The sequence below is a fragment of the Alexandromys fortis genome, unplaced genomic scaffold (assembly GCF_014885135.2).
Source record: "Alexandromys fortis isolate MF-2015 unplaced genomic scaffold, M_Fortis_MF-2015_v1.1 scaffold_23, whole genome shotgun sequence".
In the NCBI taxonomy this organism is placed as follows: Eukaryota; Metazoa; Chordata; class Mammalia; order Rodentia; family Cricetidae; genus Alexandromys; species Alexandromys fortis.
Genome location: NW_026067907.1, coordinates 16,209,725 through 16,226,673, shown reverse-complemented (window position 1 = coordinate 16,226,673; position 16,949 = coordinate 16,209,725). Strand labels below are relative to the sequence as shown.

The 16,949-nt window shown below is 35.6% G+C and overlaps 2 protein-coding genes across 2 annotated transcripts; one reads left to right on the top strand and one right to left on the bottom strand.

The window, feature by feature from the left end:
* The first annotated feature begins 7,891 nt into the window (after window positions 1-7,891).
* LOC126497813 (olfactory receptor 4P4-like) lies at window positions 7,892-8,821 on the top strand. The gene has a single exon (XM_050135982.1). It carries the CDS (start codon window positions 7,892-7,894, stop codon window positions 8,819-8,821), a length of 930 nt encoding a protein of 309 aa, XP_049991939.1.
* A 4,260-nt stretch (window positions 8,822-13,081) lies between these two features.
* LOC126497811 (olfactory receptor 4P4-like) lies at window positions 13,082-14,023 on the bottom strand. The gene has a single exon (XM_050135981.1). It carries the CDS (start codon window positions 14,021-14,023, stop codon window positions 13,082-13,084), a length of 942 nt encoding a protein of 313 aa, XP_049991938.1.
* Between the last annotated feature and the right edge of the window lie 2,926 nt (window positions 14,024-16,949).

Here is a 16,949-nt window from a genome sequence, read left to right as displayed (position 1 = left end):
GAAAGAGGTTTTTTGTTTGTTTGTTTGTTTCCACAGAGGATAAGAAACTGTGGATTCCTTCCAGACTAATGTTGTTTGATGGACCAAGACCCCTCCAAAGTAGCCTTGAATACCCCTCAAAAAATTACTTCATCCAACAAAAAGCAGGAAGCAGTTTCAAGAGAACTATGCCCAAATTCCCTAAATGAATGTTCAAAAATATTTGTTTACATTTAAAGGGGAATATAGAGATTTACATTGGTATAGATCTTGGTTTATTGATACAAATTTAAGGACAATTCTGTTATACTGTGCATATGTATTTTTGATCTTGATTAAGACACTTTGTACAGATCATTCAAATAATGTATAATTAAGAAATATAGGTTAATGGATAGTCATTTATAATATTCAAGCTTGTAGCCAGTTGGTTACTTTTACAAGATGTATAGAGGTATATTTCAGGTGGATATTTATTCAGCAAACCTCTCAAAGACATTCAGAATATGGCTTTTAAAATGTTTAAGAACTTAGGAATTTTATTTCACTGAGACATATCTGCTCCTGGCAGCACCAATTACTTCAAGAGAAAGATGGGTATCAAAGAAGCTCCTGATGACAAAATATAAAATAATGGAAATGAATTAATTGTAGATGCAAGAACTAACTAGCAATATACTTAAGTAATTGGCCGAACAGTAATTTAATAATACAGTTTCTGTGTGGTTATTTTGGTTCTGGGCTGCCGAGATGAACAAGTAGCCTCCTAAAACAATAATTAATAAGGTGTATCTTAAGTCCTTGCATTATTCTGCTAACATAAGCCTTGTTGGGAGGAAAATCAAACCTAATTCCAGAATGACTGTTTCTCTGAGGACAAATTCTGTCCCTTCTATTCTGGATGGTTTTTTGACTATTCAGCCTGCAACAAAAGGAGTCAGTATTATCAATAAAAACTAAAACATTTTGGACATGCTATGTCAGAATTATATAATATGTTACAAAAATATTCTACTAAAATATTTGATACTTTATTATTTATGTACCTTATAAGCTTTTTCAATTTGTAAAATTATTAACTAATGAGTACTTTGAAACAATGTCTTATGAAAGATATGAGTAGATAAATATTTTACAACACAGATACTATTAATCAACAGTACAATAGAACAGAAATGTAATGGGAGGAATTTAAAAAGACATTTAAAATTCAACATTAATTGGAGTTACAAAAATAATATTCATATGGGTTAAAAATTTTGGGTAAAATTATTTCTTATTAAATATGACTCAATTATATATATATATATATCTGTATTTCAAATGACTAAAGTTCCTAATAATTGAGAATGACAGAAAAATGCTTATGCCATTTATTTTTTATTTTGAAAAAAAGGACCAGAAAGAATTCATCCATCAGAAAATCAAATTTCAAAAGAAGATAGTTTGTAGTTGAAAAAGTTAATGTGTATTCGCCAATAAGTATCGTAAAAAATACAAAATCTATACACTTTTGGAAGACATTACAGAAAGCTTGATAAAATGAGAAATGATTGTTGAATAGAAGATATTTTCTTTCCAACTGATTTATAGATTCTAGGCCAACTATAATCAAATTTACTGAGCATAATATCCAGTAAAATAGAAATATCAAAGTGTATTTAAGGCATTAGTCTCCTGAAGAAATAAAACAGGAAGAATTGGGTATGAAGAGTTTCAATAATTTCACTACTTTTTCAAGTAACATAATGTATGACCATGATAAGACAGCAATAACCCTCAATGAACCTTTCTTGGATATTTACAGAGAAGGGAAATTCCCTCATAGCATCGAATATACACAAGTTACTATATCAAAAGGACCAGCTAAAACAGAAAACAGCATCAGAAGAGGAAGAAAGTGAGGGATCAGAGCAGCAGCTCACAGGACTAGGTGATACCACCTAGCAACAAAGTATGATATATTAGGTTTAGAGAATCACAAAAATCAGTGACTGTTTAGGGGTTTTACAGACACAAGATTTGTTTCCCACTGGTAGTACACATAGATCATTAAACTATTTAAAGGAGTCAGGCTATAAATGACTAAATATTTGGATACCTGGACCATGATTCAAACAGGTGACCACGTAAATAGTTTGCTGTTAAACTACTAAGCTAATGTGAATCTGCCTGCTGTGAATGGGAAAACAGCTAAGAGCTGACATTTTGGGGGCTGGAGAGATGGCTTAGTGATTAAGAGCATTGCCTGTTCTTCCTAAGGTCTTATATTTAATTCCCAGAAACCACTTGATGTCTCACAAACATCTGTAAAAAAAATCTGGTACCTTCTTGAGGATGAGACCTAGTTTATCATCCTCATAAACTTAGAGCATGAAACCCAATATAGACAGTTAAGCAGAACAGTCATATAAGGGCTGCCCATGCATGCTTCAGCATTGTCAGGACATATATTACAAATCTCAAAATTTTTTGTTAAGACTGGTGTTTGAGGATAATATCAATAGTATCTGCTGTGGGGTATCTTTCTGAACTCTGTGGATATGTGTTAATCCCATTGGTTGATAAGCTTCTTTGGACTATGGCAAGGCCAGAAGAGCCAGACAAAAAAAATCTAAGTAGAGATACAGGAGAAGGACAGCTTGCAAGACTCCAGAAGCCTCTATGTGAGATAAGAAGCAAGGAACCTCATGGAAAATATAAACTAATAGAAATGGGTTAATTTAAAAGTCATTAGTATTAAGCCTCTGAATGTTTCTTTTATAAGTGACTGTAGGGCTGGACAGATCACAAAAAAGTTTCTACTTACAAGTATATGTAGAAGGCAACTTGTTTTACATTGACACAGAGGTTGAGAAATAATGCGATGGAACATATACATTGACCTTTATAAATAACAAAGTGATATAATTCTCATGTGGAGGTTATAAATGTCAACTTATAGGACAAGGCATAAAGTATCAAATTTAATATTAAAATACATATTCACCATGATTCTTTTTATTGTTTTATTACTTATTTATTTAACTTTAACAATATTTTGAGAGTTTCATACATAAAAATGGTATTTTCTTTTTCTTTTTTTTATTTTTTTTTATTTTTAAATATTTATTTATTTATTATGTATACAATATTCTGTCTGTGTGTATGCCTGCAGGCCAGAAGAGGGCACCAGACCTCATTACAGATGGTTGTGAGCCACCATGTGGTTACTGGGAATTGAACTCAGGACCTCTGGAAGAGCAGGCAATGCTCTTAACCACTGAGCCATCTCTCCAGCCCCAAAATGGTATTTTCTTAATTTGGAATCTTCCCTCCTCCCTCTCAGTCTTTGCCCCCCATACTTCCTCTCAAGCCTATATTACTGTTATACCCATACAGCCAAATACATACACAACACCCATGAAGTATCATTCTGTTCACACAGATTTAGGCTGAAAAACATATCTCCAAACCCCAGGTTAATCCTTACAATTCAATATCAAGGCCTTCCGCAGGACCCCGACAGACGCTTACACCAAGATTCCAGGGGATCTTGAACATAAGTCTAGCCTCAGTTTTGAGGCCATCAGCTACACTGCATGAGAATTCCATCCTCAGTCCTGAGCAACTCCCCTACTTCTTCCATGTTCTTAGCTATCACCTGTGACATATCACAAGCTCCCAAAGTCCTAGAATTCAAGTTCTCCCCTTTTAAACATAGTTTTTTAGCTTGCTCACACATATCTAGCTCCTGATTCACTTCCAGAAATAAGACCCAAGCCTCGGTTGTTAAACCTGATAACGTGTTGCCCCAGAAACGTGGATAGAGGTGTAGGGCCACTAAGATTTGAAATACTGCAGTACAAAGATTCTTCCTGCCCATTGAATCGTGCAATCCAAACTCACAGAACATTGTTATTATTTTCCTGTATCATAACTTTTTAGTTCACATCCTTTGTCACTCAGTAAGTAGGCTTTAGTCCCTCTTAAGAATTTATGTCAACATAGAGCACAGAGCTTGGGACTTCCTAGTATTGAGTACAGGTCAGTCCTAAGATTATATGAAGACATCCTCAGAGTATAAAACTTTATTAACCTAGAAAAATTTACTTTTGAAAGCATGAGAAATTTAAATTATTGAAAGTTCCACATAGGCCTGTTGTTGGAGGCCACTCGTTGGTCCCCGCTGCCCAGCCACGAAATAATCATACAGAAACTGTCATATTTAAATCACTGTTTGGCCCATTAGCTCTAGCTTCTTATAGGTTAACTCATACATATTAATTTAACCTATCCCCATTAATCTATGTATCGACACATGACAGTGGCTTACCACCAAAGTTTCACCATGTCTGTCTCTGGCAGCTCTATGGTGTGTGTCTCTTTCACTCTACCCTTCTGACCCGCCCAGCAGGACCTAAATTATTCCAGGGTCTTGAAGAGGCACTATCTGAAAGACATGGGGGGAGAGAGAAGCAGATGCCAAGCAGTATTCTTTGTCAAGGTATCCCGCTTATTGAAGAAAGTTTTATGTCTTATATACTCCTCAGTGAGGAGCTTGGGGCAGGGGGAACTGAGGAAGGGAAAAGGGGGAAAGGGAAGGAGGGGCTCAGTAGCTAGGCAACTAAGTGGGGCAGTTTGACAGCTAAGCAGGGCAGTTGCAAGGTCAGTGGCTAGAGCACCTGCTGTTAGTGATAAGCAGCAAGCCTTGAAGACACTCTGTGGTGCTTTCCAGAGCTTGAGTCTCCACGGTCAGCACGTAATGTTTTGGCTAACTTTAAGTTTTCTTGTCTCAAGATTTTTACTTCAAGGCCCTGTGAGATGTGAGAAAGGGGAAGCCTGAAATGGCTCCTGACACCCTTCTTTCTCCCAGCATTCAGTTCTGTGTTCTCTGCCTACCTAAATTCTGCCCTGCTAAAGAAACCTGCCAAAAGGTTTCTTTATTGATTAATGATCATCACAGCATACAGAGGGAAATCCCACATCATTGGCCCAATGCTCTTGTGGGATATGCCTCAAGACTCAGAAAAAGTTAGATCTAGTCTCCCAGGTCATACACTTTACACATCTTGGAATTTAACCAGAGGATTTTAACTATATTTATTAACTCTAAACCCATGGTGGACATATATCTTGAGGACAGAAACAAGAAACTTCCAATGACGATATTTTTGAGGAATGTATATTTTCTCTCAGAAAGGAGCAGGAATGTCCTAGAGACTGAACACATATAGGCATATGGATTACCTCGGAAGTAACACTACAATGACCCAGATGTAAGTAATAGCTACAGCAAATGAATGACTTACACTTGTACAGAATAAATCATATAAATATTTACTTAATTGTATTATAAATTTATCTTCCTCTTTCGTTCACATTTTTGGTTTATCAAAAAATTTCAAATAAATGTATTGATAAAAGTTATTGGTAGATTAATGAACTATTAATTTATACAGAAGAATAAAGAAAAGTAAGAAAAAATAAATAAAAAGTAATGTAATATGTTCAGACAGGAAAGGATTTTTTTCCTTTTTTGTTTTTCTTGGAAGATAAATGCTTAGAGAATGGTAAAGGAAAATTTCAAAATATTGTGATTTATAATTTCATAGAAAATTATGAACACCAATGAGGAACACAGTTGATCAGTAGAATAACATAATGAAGCTGGGTGCTGTTGGCAAATGCCTTTAATCCCAACACTTGGAGACAGAGGCAAGCCAGGCAGATCCCTGCATTCTAGGCCAGCCTTGTCTATAAAGCTAGTTTTAAGGCAGACAAGGTTATACAGAAAGTCCATGTGTCTCAGCACTCCTCCAGAAATGAAGAAAATAATTATAATAGCAGAGTGAAAATGGAGTAAAAATTAAATTGATTGAGACTTAGAATTATCTGAGAGAATAATCCAAAGCTTTGGTGGTAAATTGACAATTTACCTTGACTCTAAAACTTACTTTTTATTAATTCTTTGAGAAAGTCATACAATGTTACTTAGACATATTTCCTCCATTTCCCGACTTCTCAATCCTTCTATCTTGTTTCACCCATCTTTGATTTCACTTCTTAATTTTATTGTTTTTCTTCTTTCCATACCAAGTACAATTTGTGTTGCTCAGCTAGTCTTGAGGTTGAAGCCTGCTCTGGTGGTTGGTCAGACTACAAGGATTAGCATCATTACCACAAAACATCTGACTATCCCTCTTCTAGAAGCCATCAAAGGTTGATAACTCCTTAGCTAGTGATTGAATTTTAGACCTATTCTCCACTCTCGATGTTGGAATTTGTCTACTTGGAACTTTTGCAAGTCATATATATCACAATCGCTGTAAGTCTGTATATGCCTTTGTCATGTTTTGTCTGTAAAACACTCTTATATATATATATATATATATATATATATATATATATATATATATATATTACCACTCATCTCTCACTCTTATAACTTTTTGGTTCCACTTTGGCAAAGATCCCTGAGCATTAGGGTGAGCTATGAATATTTCTTTTAAGGCTGAACACTCTCATGTCTTCTGTTCCCTCAAAAGTTACCAGTATGGATCTCTGTATTAATTACTATACGCTGTAAGGAAAGCTTCTCTCATCTTCATGTGAGATGCTCTGAATCAGAAGATTAATGACCCTGACTTCCTGAGTTGTGATAAATTATATGCAATAATAAACAAATAAAATAAAATAAAACAAATAAAAAGAAACTATGTACAAGAAAGCACATAGTAGTATAAACTATGTACAAGAAGGTAAAGCAGGTTTTTAGCATTAAGATGTCAAGAAAAATATTAAAGGCTATTCTACAAATAGTCTTCAGTATCTGTGCTCTACATTATCAATAACAATTGGTTTTGTTCTTTAAAAGTAGAGAGCTGTCTCGGACTCTTCTAATATGAATGATACATTGTGTGTAAAATGCTTGAGATTGTATCCTGACAGAAGGATAAAACACATATTATCATTTCTCTTGATTTGTTTAAGATCCGTGATATGCTGTTTTATCTAAATAGTGATATCATTCATATTAACTTTTCAATGAACAATTGATTAGTGTTTTTTTAATATTTGTGTGATACATATAGGGATCTCCTCCTATATGCTGTGCAAACTAGCATAACAAAATATAGGGTTATATTTACTTTTATGAAGTTATTTCTGTAATTTAAGAACTTTCTAAATTTTAAATACTCATTAATTTACACATTATTAAACTTTTGTTTTTTGTTTGGTATCAGCATTGATTTGAATTCTGGTATTCCTGCATCTTGTTGCAGCATTAAATTATTTCATTATAGCTTAATTATTATTTTTGAATTATAAAATTAAAAATAACAGAACTCCTAAATTTTCACATGATATGATGTACTCTGTCCTGTTTTCCATAGTGTCCATAAGTACATGATACTTTTGGGAATTTGTACTTGCAATGCTTTTCATAAATTCTATTTAATAAACAAAATAAATATTTTACTAACATATCCTAAAAATTTGTAACAAAATATTAATTCTAAAGCAACAGTCTATAGTTATTTTTATTGTTTCCTTCTCTTTATCTCGCAATCCTAAACCTCTAAATGGCTAAATTACACTGTGATGAGGAGCTCATGCCCCTAAATTCACCTTTGTATAACCTGTACAGTGCAATCATACATCTTTGGTTGTACTTTCTACTAGTGGACTTTTAGCACTACACCCTTTTACTAAAGTGATTAATATGGTTGAAATGTTGATGACATTCAAATGAAGATTTTTTTCTAGAATAAAAGAATTAGAAATACACAGAGAAAAGAAAGATCTTTTCAAAAATTAAAGTAATTTTTAAAGTATTTTATATGATTCATACCATGATTAATGAAAAATTTTAATCCTTCTCTATCATTTGCTTTCAGCTAACTCCATTGGATCTTAATTTCTTTGGAATATGGAATGTACCAATAACATCACTGAATTTATACTGTTAGGACTTTCCCAGAACAAGAAAATTAAAATTCTGTGCTTCCTCCTGTTCTTCTTTTGTTACACAGCTATTTGGGGGGGAAACATGTTTGTAATGATATCTATCGTTTTCAGCAAGCTAAATGAACAACCAATGTATTTCTTCCTTAATTACCTTGCTTTGTCAGACCTGTGCTATACGTCCACAGTGACTCCCAAGCTTCTCACTGGCCTTCTCAAAGAAAGGAACATGATTTCTTATACCAGCTGCATGGCTCAGGTTTTTACCATGCACTTCTTTGGGGGGATTGAAATACTTATCCTCACAGTAATGGCCTATGACCGCTATGTAGCCATCTGCAAGCCCCTGCACTACACCATCATCATGAGCAGGTGGAGGTGTCGTGCCATGGTTGCTGCTTGCTGTATTTGTGCTTTCATACATTCTTTCTTCCAGAGTTTTCTTGTTATCAGCCTTCCCCTTTGTGGCCCCAATGAAATGGATCACTATTTCTGTGATGTTTATCCTTTGCTGTCACTTGCCTGCAGCAATACATACAAAGTTGGACTTCTGGTGGTGGCCAATTCAGGCATGATGGGACTGGTGACCTTCCTAGTCTTGATGTGGTCGTACTCTTTCATATTATACACTATCAGGGCTTATCCTGCAGAGAACCGCGGCAAAGCTCTTTCTACATGCAGTTCTCACGTCACAGTTGTTACTTTGTTTTTTGTGCCAGTACTCTTCATATATATTAGACCATCTGTTTCTTATCCAGAAGATAAAGTTTTTGCTCTTTTCTACACAATCATCGCTCCCATGTTCAACCCTCTGATCTACACACTGAGGAACACTGAGATGAAGAACGTCCAGAGGCAAGTTTGGTGTCAAAAACTACTTTTCATGGCAAAATAATTATAATATTTTCTGCTAAATCAGAGTATGAGAAATCTAAATCATGATGTTTGTCTTTCTAAATCTTAAAACATTTGGATGTATGAGATTCAATGCTTAATCAATAATAGTAAATACTGGTACCTTTCCTGTGTGAATTGTAAGTAACATATCTTTCAAGATAAGGATTAAGGATTACTATCAAATTTTGTGACTCTGTTATTAATATATTTAAAGTACCAGATTCAGCACTACATGTTGTAGTACTAACTGCTGTGTCATATTTTCTGAGTCTTCCTGTTTACATATTATATTATATATGTATGTATATACATGTATTTAGCAGTAATAGACATTATGAGAAGAACAGTATGCCAGGACTTTCTATTACTTGTGCTTCCAAATTATCAAATTAAAATCTGCCATGTGTATGCAGTCAGAATACACAGAAAAAAGCAGCAAACTGTAGGAGGTCAGATATTTGTTTTCTTCAAACTGCAAGGAACCATGGAGTTGGCTTGACCTTGAAAGGCATATGCCATATTTTTTTTTCAGGTTACTGTCCACTCCTCCTGGAGCACAATGTGACTTTCAGGATGTGAGAGACCAATGCATTCTTTCAATGCAGTGAAGCATTCAAGCCACCTTGTTGCCAAGCACCGCGCCCCTCGTGTCTGCGCTCTGTGCGCTGGAACCCAGTTTGGGAGCTTCGGGCAAGGGGGCTGGAGGTTAAAATACACAGACACACACAGACAGAGAGACAGCGACACGGGTCATCCTTGAATTCCCCAAGAATGCCCCCTTTATTGTGTTCAGGAGCAGATTATATAGAGATAGCCAAGCACCAGCTAAAACCACCAGAAACCACTCTCCTGCCATCAGGAACTCCTGAAGGTCTCGTGCTCAGAGCAGCTGTAGGCACTCAGATCAGGAGATTACAAGAAATTCAGGATCTGGGGTCTCACTGCTCCCAACACTTTGTGTTTCTTTCTATGATCTTTATTTATTTATCTTTATTTATTTTATGTATTTATTGATTGATTTTATTGAGCTATACATTTTTTTCTCAGCTTCCCTCTCTTCCTCTCCCCTCCCCTGCAATCCTCTCCCATGGTCCCCATGCTTCCAATATACTCAGGAGATTTTCTCTTTTTCTACTTTCCATGTAGATTAAATCCATGAGTGCTGAGGATCCAAATTCAGGTCTTCATGGTTGCACAGCAAATACTTTACCCACAGAGGCGTCTTGCCACCTCAAGCCTATTGTAACTGTTAGTTCTTTCTGAGAGCCTCATGTTTCACTGCTTTGGATATCTCTATTCCAGATGTTAAGTATGCAGTTTCAGAGGATTCATAGTCCCCTGCAAAGCCCCTTTTGGATCTGTAAACCTGGATAAGAGCACCTCTTCAAGAGCAAGTTAACTAATCCTACGGCTTAGTTGAGATGGATGAAATAGCTGTCAGAATTCAGGTAGATGAGGTAACCTTGGATAGATAAAGTAACTGCTTCCAACAGTGTCCAAAGATTTCATGAAGAACACAGAAGAATCTCTTCCCTAATTCGGAACTTTTTTGTTAGATTTGCTTCCATTCTCATTGAATTGCCAGGATCACGCAGTCTTCATAATATTCATGTCCCAAAGAGAGTTTGGGATCTCATTCTCATTTGTCTTTCTGACCACTCTGTGAAAGAATATTTAAACCAAAGGTAGAATTTCGCAGCAATCCCTTTATATCCATTTAAGCAAATATGGTTTCAAATCTTTATCAGTTCATTCTGAAAGAGTTCTTTTGAGCATCTACTTTTGGTCTTGTTCTAGACTTAAGTGAATAAGTAAGATAAAAGGAATGGTCCTATAGATAATTGCATTTCCACAGGCTTGGTTTGTATGGGGGACTGGAAAGAATGCATTGTTTGCAACAAGAAATAAAGAAGAGATGGTTGTAGAAATCCTTAAAGTATCAAATTTATTGATTTTTTTCTCCCTTGTTGTTTAACCCAGGCTGATTTTGGACTTGCTGCTCTACATTAGTCTCCTCAGTGCTGGGACTATATCACATGTTTTACATCAAGGTCTATGTGAATAGGAATGTAGACTTTTAAGAAAGTAGAAAAATGGCAATGAATTAAAAGATATGGATTTGAGTGGATACCAAGACTAGGTGGATTTGGAGAATGCTGTTTAAGTGAAAGCCTGCCTCAATACCTATATAATTGAGGGCAAATGTGGAAAACACCAAATGTAAACTCTGGGTCTTTATATGTTCCTCTGCACCCAAACATATACAAACAAATAGATTATAAATTAATAACTGAGTTTGAATCTAGCAGGTACCCAAAATTGAGACCAAACCCTAGCAATTTCAGATATTGGTGAACTTGCTAGCTAGCTTTCCCTCATCCTCACTACACAGATGAACTCTCCAGCACTGCCTCAGCTAGCACACCCAAAGCAGCCTGAAGCAAGAAGCTGGGCCATTTCCTCTGCTCTAGGGACACCACTCACACTCACATCACCAGGGTCAGCGCTCCTATTTTGCTGAGGCAAGCTAGGTTCAGGGCCCTGTATCTCTTGATTGCCTTACCAGGTATACGAGAAGGGGTTGGGTCAGATCTCCTGCTCTGTTGTGTGTGTGCGTTTCTTGTTTCTTTCTTCTAATTTTTCACATACAGAGGGGAATCCCAGATCAGAGAACAGTAAACAGCAACCACAGGCAATTTTAAATACTTAAAACTATAATAAAGATTGGCTTGGCAACTCATTCCAAATGCATTAGCAGCACCAGAATAGTAATCAACCATTTTTTGGGGGGTGGTTTAAGTCCCAATTTACAAAATGAAGGCAATACCTAAAGCATTTATTAGGCTAAGAACCAACAGCTCTACAGGTCGAATATAGGGAAGAGCCTACTACTACTAATTTGCTAAATGGCGATAGTGTTCAGCTGACTCCTAATGATTTATTATTATTCTCATAGATCAATATAGCATTCTGCTCTCATTTGAGAGAGCCTCTATTTGCATTAGATGGTGATTAACATGGAGACACACAGCTGGCCAAGGTGCAGAGAAGAGAGAGCATGATGTTCAACCTCAAGTGGAACTTTTATACTATTGTGGTGGTTAGAATGAGAACAATTCCTGTAGCTTCATTTGTTTGAATAATTGGTGACCAGTTGGTGGTACTGTCTGGGAAAGTTTAACCAGTGTGGCACTGTTAGAGGAAGTGTGTCACTAATACCAGACTTTGAGGTTTCAGAAACTTGGTACCATTCTCTATATTACATGTATTTCTGTTTAAGTTATTTTGTAATCCTTTTCATCTTAATGCATTTTTCTAAGTCCTTTCAATTCTTCTGCATTCGGAATAAATTAGTTATTGGGCTTTTAGACTTTTTTTTAATCTGTAGTTTACATGTCTTTCTTTCTGTTTCTTTTATTTGCTCAAGGGTGGTATTCAATTCACTAAATTTTTCTTTGATTTTACAGTATTAAGTAATAAATGAAACTATTTCAACTACCATTAGAGAATCTTCCCTTTTAGAATTAAAATGATTATTACATAAACACATGGCAGGCAAATCTCAAAGAATAAGCATTGAGTGTTCATCTGTAAATAAAACATCTGTAGCACAGCGGTGCCTTAAACTGCAGAATAGGGTTGACAGAAATTGTATAAAAATCAGAAGATGGAGAGGACTTCTGTAAAAAATAATTTTGACTTAAGAAAAATGTATTGGTTTTAGACATGTGAAAAGCTAAAATAATACTTTTTTAAATTAAGTCATAATGTGAAACTTTTGAGAAATATTTTGTGACCCATAAAGTAGATCTTTTAGATCTTTTCTCTTATGTGGGTTTAAATAAGAGTCGTTTTTAATATTTCTGAAATCTGATTAATTACTAGTTTACTGAACAGTCATACAGTATAAAATTTTTATTTGTTCTCTGTGTTCACTTCATTATAACTGGTGAACACATTGCTAAGGATGATCTCCTGTCAAGCATAGTTTGTTATAGAACCAAACAAGAAATGCAATACAGAAAATGTGAACATCAACAACAGCAGCAAATCAGAATACCAGGATTACAGTTAGGAGGTCTGGTTTAATATGGAGAACAGTAAATATTTGCTTACAGACAGCCCCATACATATCACTAGCATGCAATATACATATATACTAGTGATATACATATCGCTACATAACATCAAAAGGTTATTTGCCATTTGATGTTTTAAGTTAGAAGTACCTTCCAGAAACTGTGAAGGTAGAAAGCAGTTATGGTTTCAGTCTAGTTCCCTCTTTCCCTGTGATACGGTGACACAGTCTCTTGATGGCATTCTTCATCTCCTTGTTTCTGAGTGTGTAAATCAGGGGGTTGAGCATGGGGGCAATGATGGTGTAAAAGAGAGCAAATATTTTGTCTTCTGGTAATGTCGTTGCTGGTCGAATGTAAATGAAGAGTAGAGGAGCAAAGAAAAGGACGACTACAGTAACGTGGGAACTGCAAGTGGAAAGGGCTTTGCGACGATTCTCTGCAGAGTAAGACCGGACAGTATATATGATCACAGCGTATGATATCAACAAGACCACAAAAGTCACTAAGCCCATCAGGCCAGAGTTAGCAATAACCAAGAAACCAATATTTCTGGTGTCAGTACAAGCCAGTTTGAGCAGAGGGTACACATCGCAGAAGTAGTGATCTATTTCATTTGGACCACAGTAAGGCAAGAATACTGCCAGGAGAAACTGACCAAAGGAATGCAGAAATCCCCCAGCACAGGAAGCAACAATCATGGCATCGCACTTTTGCCTGCTCATGATGGTGGTATAGTGCAGGGGTTTGCAAATGGCCACGTACCGGTCGTAGGCCATTCCCGTGAGGATAAAGACTTCAATGCCCCCAAAGAAGTGCATGGTGAAGAGCTGTGTCATGCAGCCGTTGTAGGAAATTGACTTTCTCGTGGCTACTAAGTTGATGATCAGCTTGGGGGTCACAGTGGAGGTGTAACACAGATCTGAGAATGAGAGGTAACTCAGGAAGAAATACATGGGTTGATTGATAAGGTGACTACATGTGACAGAAATCATGATAAGTAGGTTCCCAAATAAAATTGCAATGTAACAAAGTAAAAACAACACAAAACAGATAGCTTGTATTTCTTTTGTCTGAGAAAGTCCTAGAAGAATAAATTCTGTGATATTGGTCCTATAGTCCATGATCCGCAAATGTCTGTATCAATCTGAAATAAATTTAAACATGTGTGAAATACACTTAGCACAATGCTGCATATTGTCCCCTTTCAGGGAGCAGATTAGATTTAAAAGGTTCCGAGTTTGAAGAATGTTAAAATGTCATCTTTATTTAAGAAAGATTTCCAACAATGTTTTTTTTTGTATAATAAAACAGAAATAGCTGCTAAATAGTTTTACGTATTTGAGATGAATATTAATGCTGTAGAATAAAATATATTTGTATAGGGATCCTATAGTGATGCATTGTCAAAAAAAATGGATAGGATACCACCAAAGAACTATAGAATAGCTACTTTTGTACAATCATTCCAGTCCAGTTTACTGTTTTTCTTTTAATTTTTGAGAAGAGATACAGAAACAAATGATTAAATGTGAACACACTTATATGTAAATTCATGAAGTGCAATACTTGGGTACTGTCACAACTAAGATATGTTGAATCACACATTATCTATGCAAATATATGTGAATAATGGGCTTGTATATTTGGAATAACTGCATAGTTATATAGGGTTTTTTTTTTTCACCTAACTGAAAAATCTGTTTCTAGTCTCAATAATTTCAACTGCCATATTTAGGAATGTGTACTTTTATACATAAAGGATTATTTTCGACTCACAGAATAAATATCAATGCAAGAAAAAAGCGTTCTATATTTAAAAGAGTCAACTATGTAATTACACCCTACATGTTGATGAAATAGTAACTTTTGTTTGTATTTTAGTATCGACCCATGTCTTAATAACACAATTCAGTTACATTTTAATTAACAATATGAGTCGCTCAGCTTTTATAATTGACCCTTTGCTGTAGTCAATCTTTGTGTTGTTGTTGCTGTGCTAAAACACTGCCAAAAGCCAATTTGAGAAGGAAAGGGTTTATTTGTATTACAAACAACGTTCCTTGATGAGTGCCAACCAAGGCCAGAAACTGGAGGCAGTAAGTGAAACAGAGAACACAGCAGAAATCTGCTCAGCTGTCAGTTTCCAGGCTCACACACAGCCAGCCTTGTTATACAGACCCAATTTCCTAGGGATGAAATTGCCCCCTTAGACTGGGACCTATAGATCAATGAGCAAACAGGAAAATGCCATATCGACATCTCACAGGTAAATTATATGTAGGTGATTATTCAACTCAGGTTCCCTCTTCCCAGGTGTGCCAATTTGATAATGAAGATTAGTCATCACATCAACCTAGAAGTGAGAACTCTTAGTTTCCAGCAATGTCCGTTTCAAGATCTCATACTACATGTTTCAGGTTCTCCCAATTATTTTATCTACACTTCCTACCTTTAATTGTCCTGAAGTAAAGTAATCCAGACATCATGAGTATTTCTGTGTCAACTTTTTCCCAGAATTACTTTCTTTTGATGATGCTAAAGATAGAACCCAAGTTTCACATACACTGTGTAACTATTCTACCCACACAATCTCACTTTAGGATGCATAAACACCATTGACTTGTAGACTTTTAAATATCACTAATATAAGCAAATAATCTAGAAGCAAACTTTTGATCAGTCTGCCAGATCATACAAGAAATTCACTAATATTTTATGCAAAGGAGAACATTATAAATATTTTATATTAGTTGCACATAATAACAACACCAGTAAGTTTGAGATTCATTGCCCTTTCATTTAAGTTGTCAATTAATTTGTGTAAAGAGTAAGCACGTGTGCGTCTTTGCAGAGTGTTACAGAGCTGACGATAAGTGCCAATACATCCTTCCTGGCATCCATTACCCTGGACAGTGAGGAAAAACTCTTCAATGTCACATAAAATTTTAATTTTAATTAACAGATGCACTTCAGGCTTCCACATTATTACCAATGACTTAAAAACAGGTAATTCTCTATTTGACCTCTTTTAAAACTCATATTCTTCTGACTACATGGAAGGAATGAATTATTTACTCTCTTCTTTTTTTTTTCAAAAAAACAGCAAATGCAATTTATTGCACTGACAACATACAATAGAGATATGGTGGAAAAATAATTTGACACAAATGAACATTATCTTACAACATTTTACAAACTTATCAAACTAAGAACAAAATGCTTAAGCCAGGGTTGAATAATGTCTTTGAGGTTTGACAGCCAAAGTATCTTATTAAAGATAAAATGTAAAAGCTTCCCTCATGTACCATGTATAAGGGATCATGCAAAGCTATTCAAACTGCTTTAGTTTATAAACCAACTCTTCCTCAATTCTTTGCCAAGATACCCTGCTTGTTCTATATCCCATATGTCTCAGAATCACATTTTATGCCACCCGCTGTGGACTCTTATACCAGCCAAAACCATGTCTAATAGCTGTATCTTCTTTACCACTTTACACAGACCGAGTTACTCATTGACAAATATGTTGTCAGTACTTTTGGCTTCTGTTTCTGAGCTGTCTATGAACCCTTAGTTAATTTTCTATCTAACCATTTCTCTGCTATTTTGCTGTTTATAGTCGACAACAGTCAGAAAAATCTTACTTGAATTTTTTGTTAGAGATGAATGATTAAACCATGGGTCATCAAGAATATTGGGAATGGGGACATATTAGTTACAGAAGGCTTCCGACGAACACTTATGAAAACTCTGGGCAATGCACAAGGATTTCAATCAGAACAGGTGTAACTAGAACTCGCTATTACCGCTGTTTTCCTTTGCTTTTAATGAGTTTCTGTAGCTGAGGTGGTAAAGATCTATCTAGTCATAAACCAGGATAAACAACAAGCCTACACTTAAGATTGCTTCTATAAAATGAGTGATGGTGATTTTTAGGACAGAATTTACAAGTTGGAAAGCACCTTAAGGTTACCCAAATCGTTCTGTCGTCTTGGAGGTATCAATAACACACTAGCGACCTATTTCTGAATGAGTGAAATTTCTCTA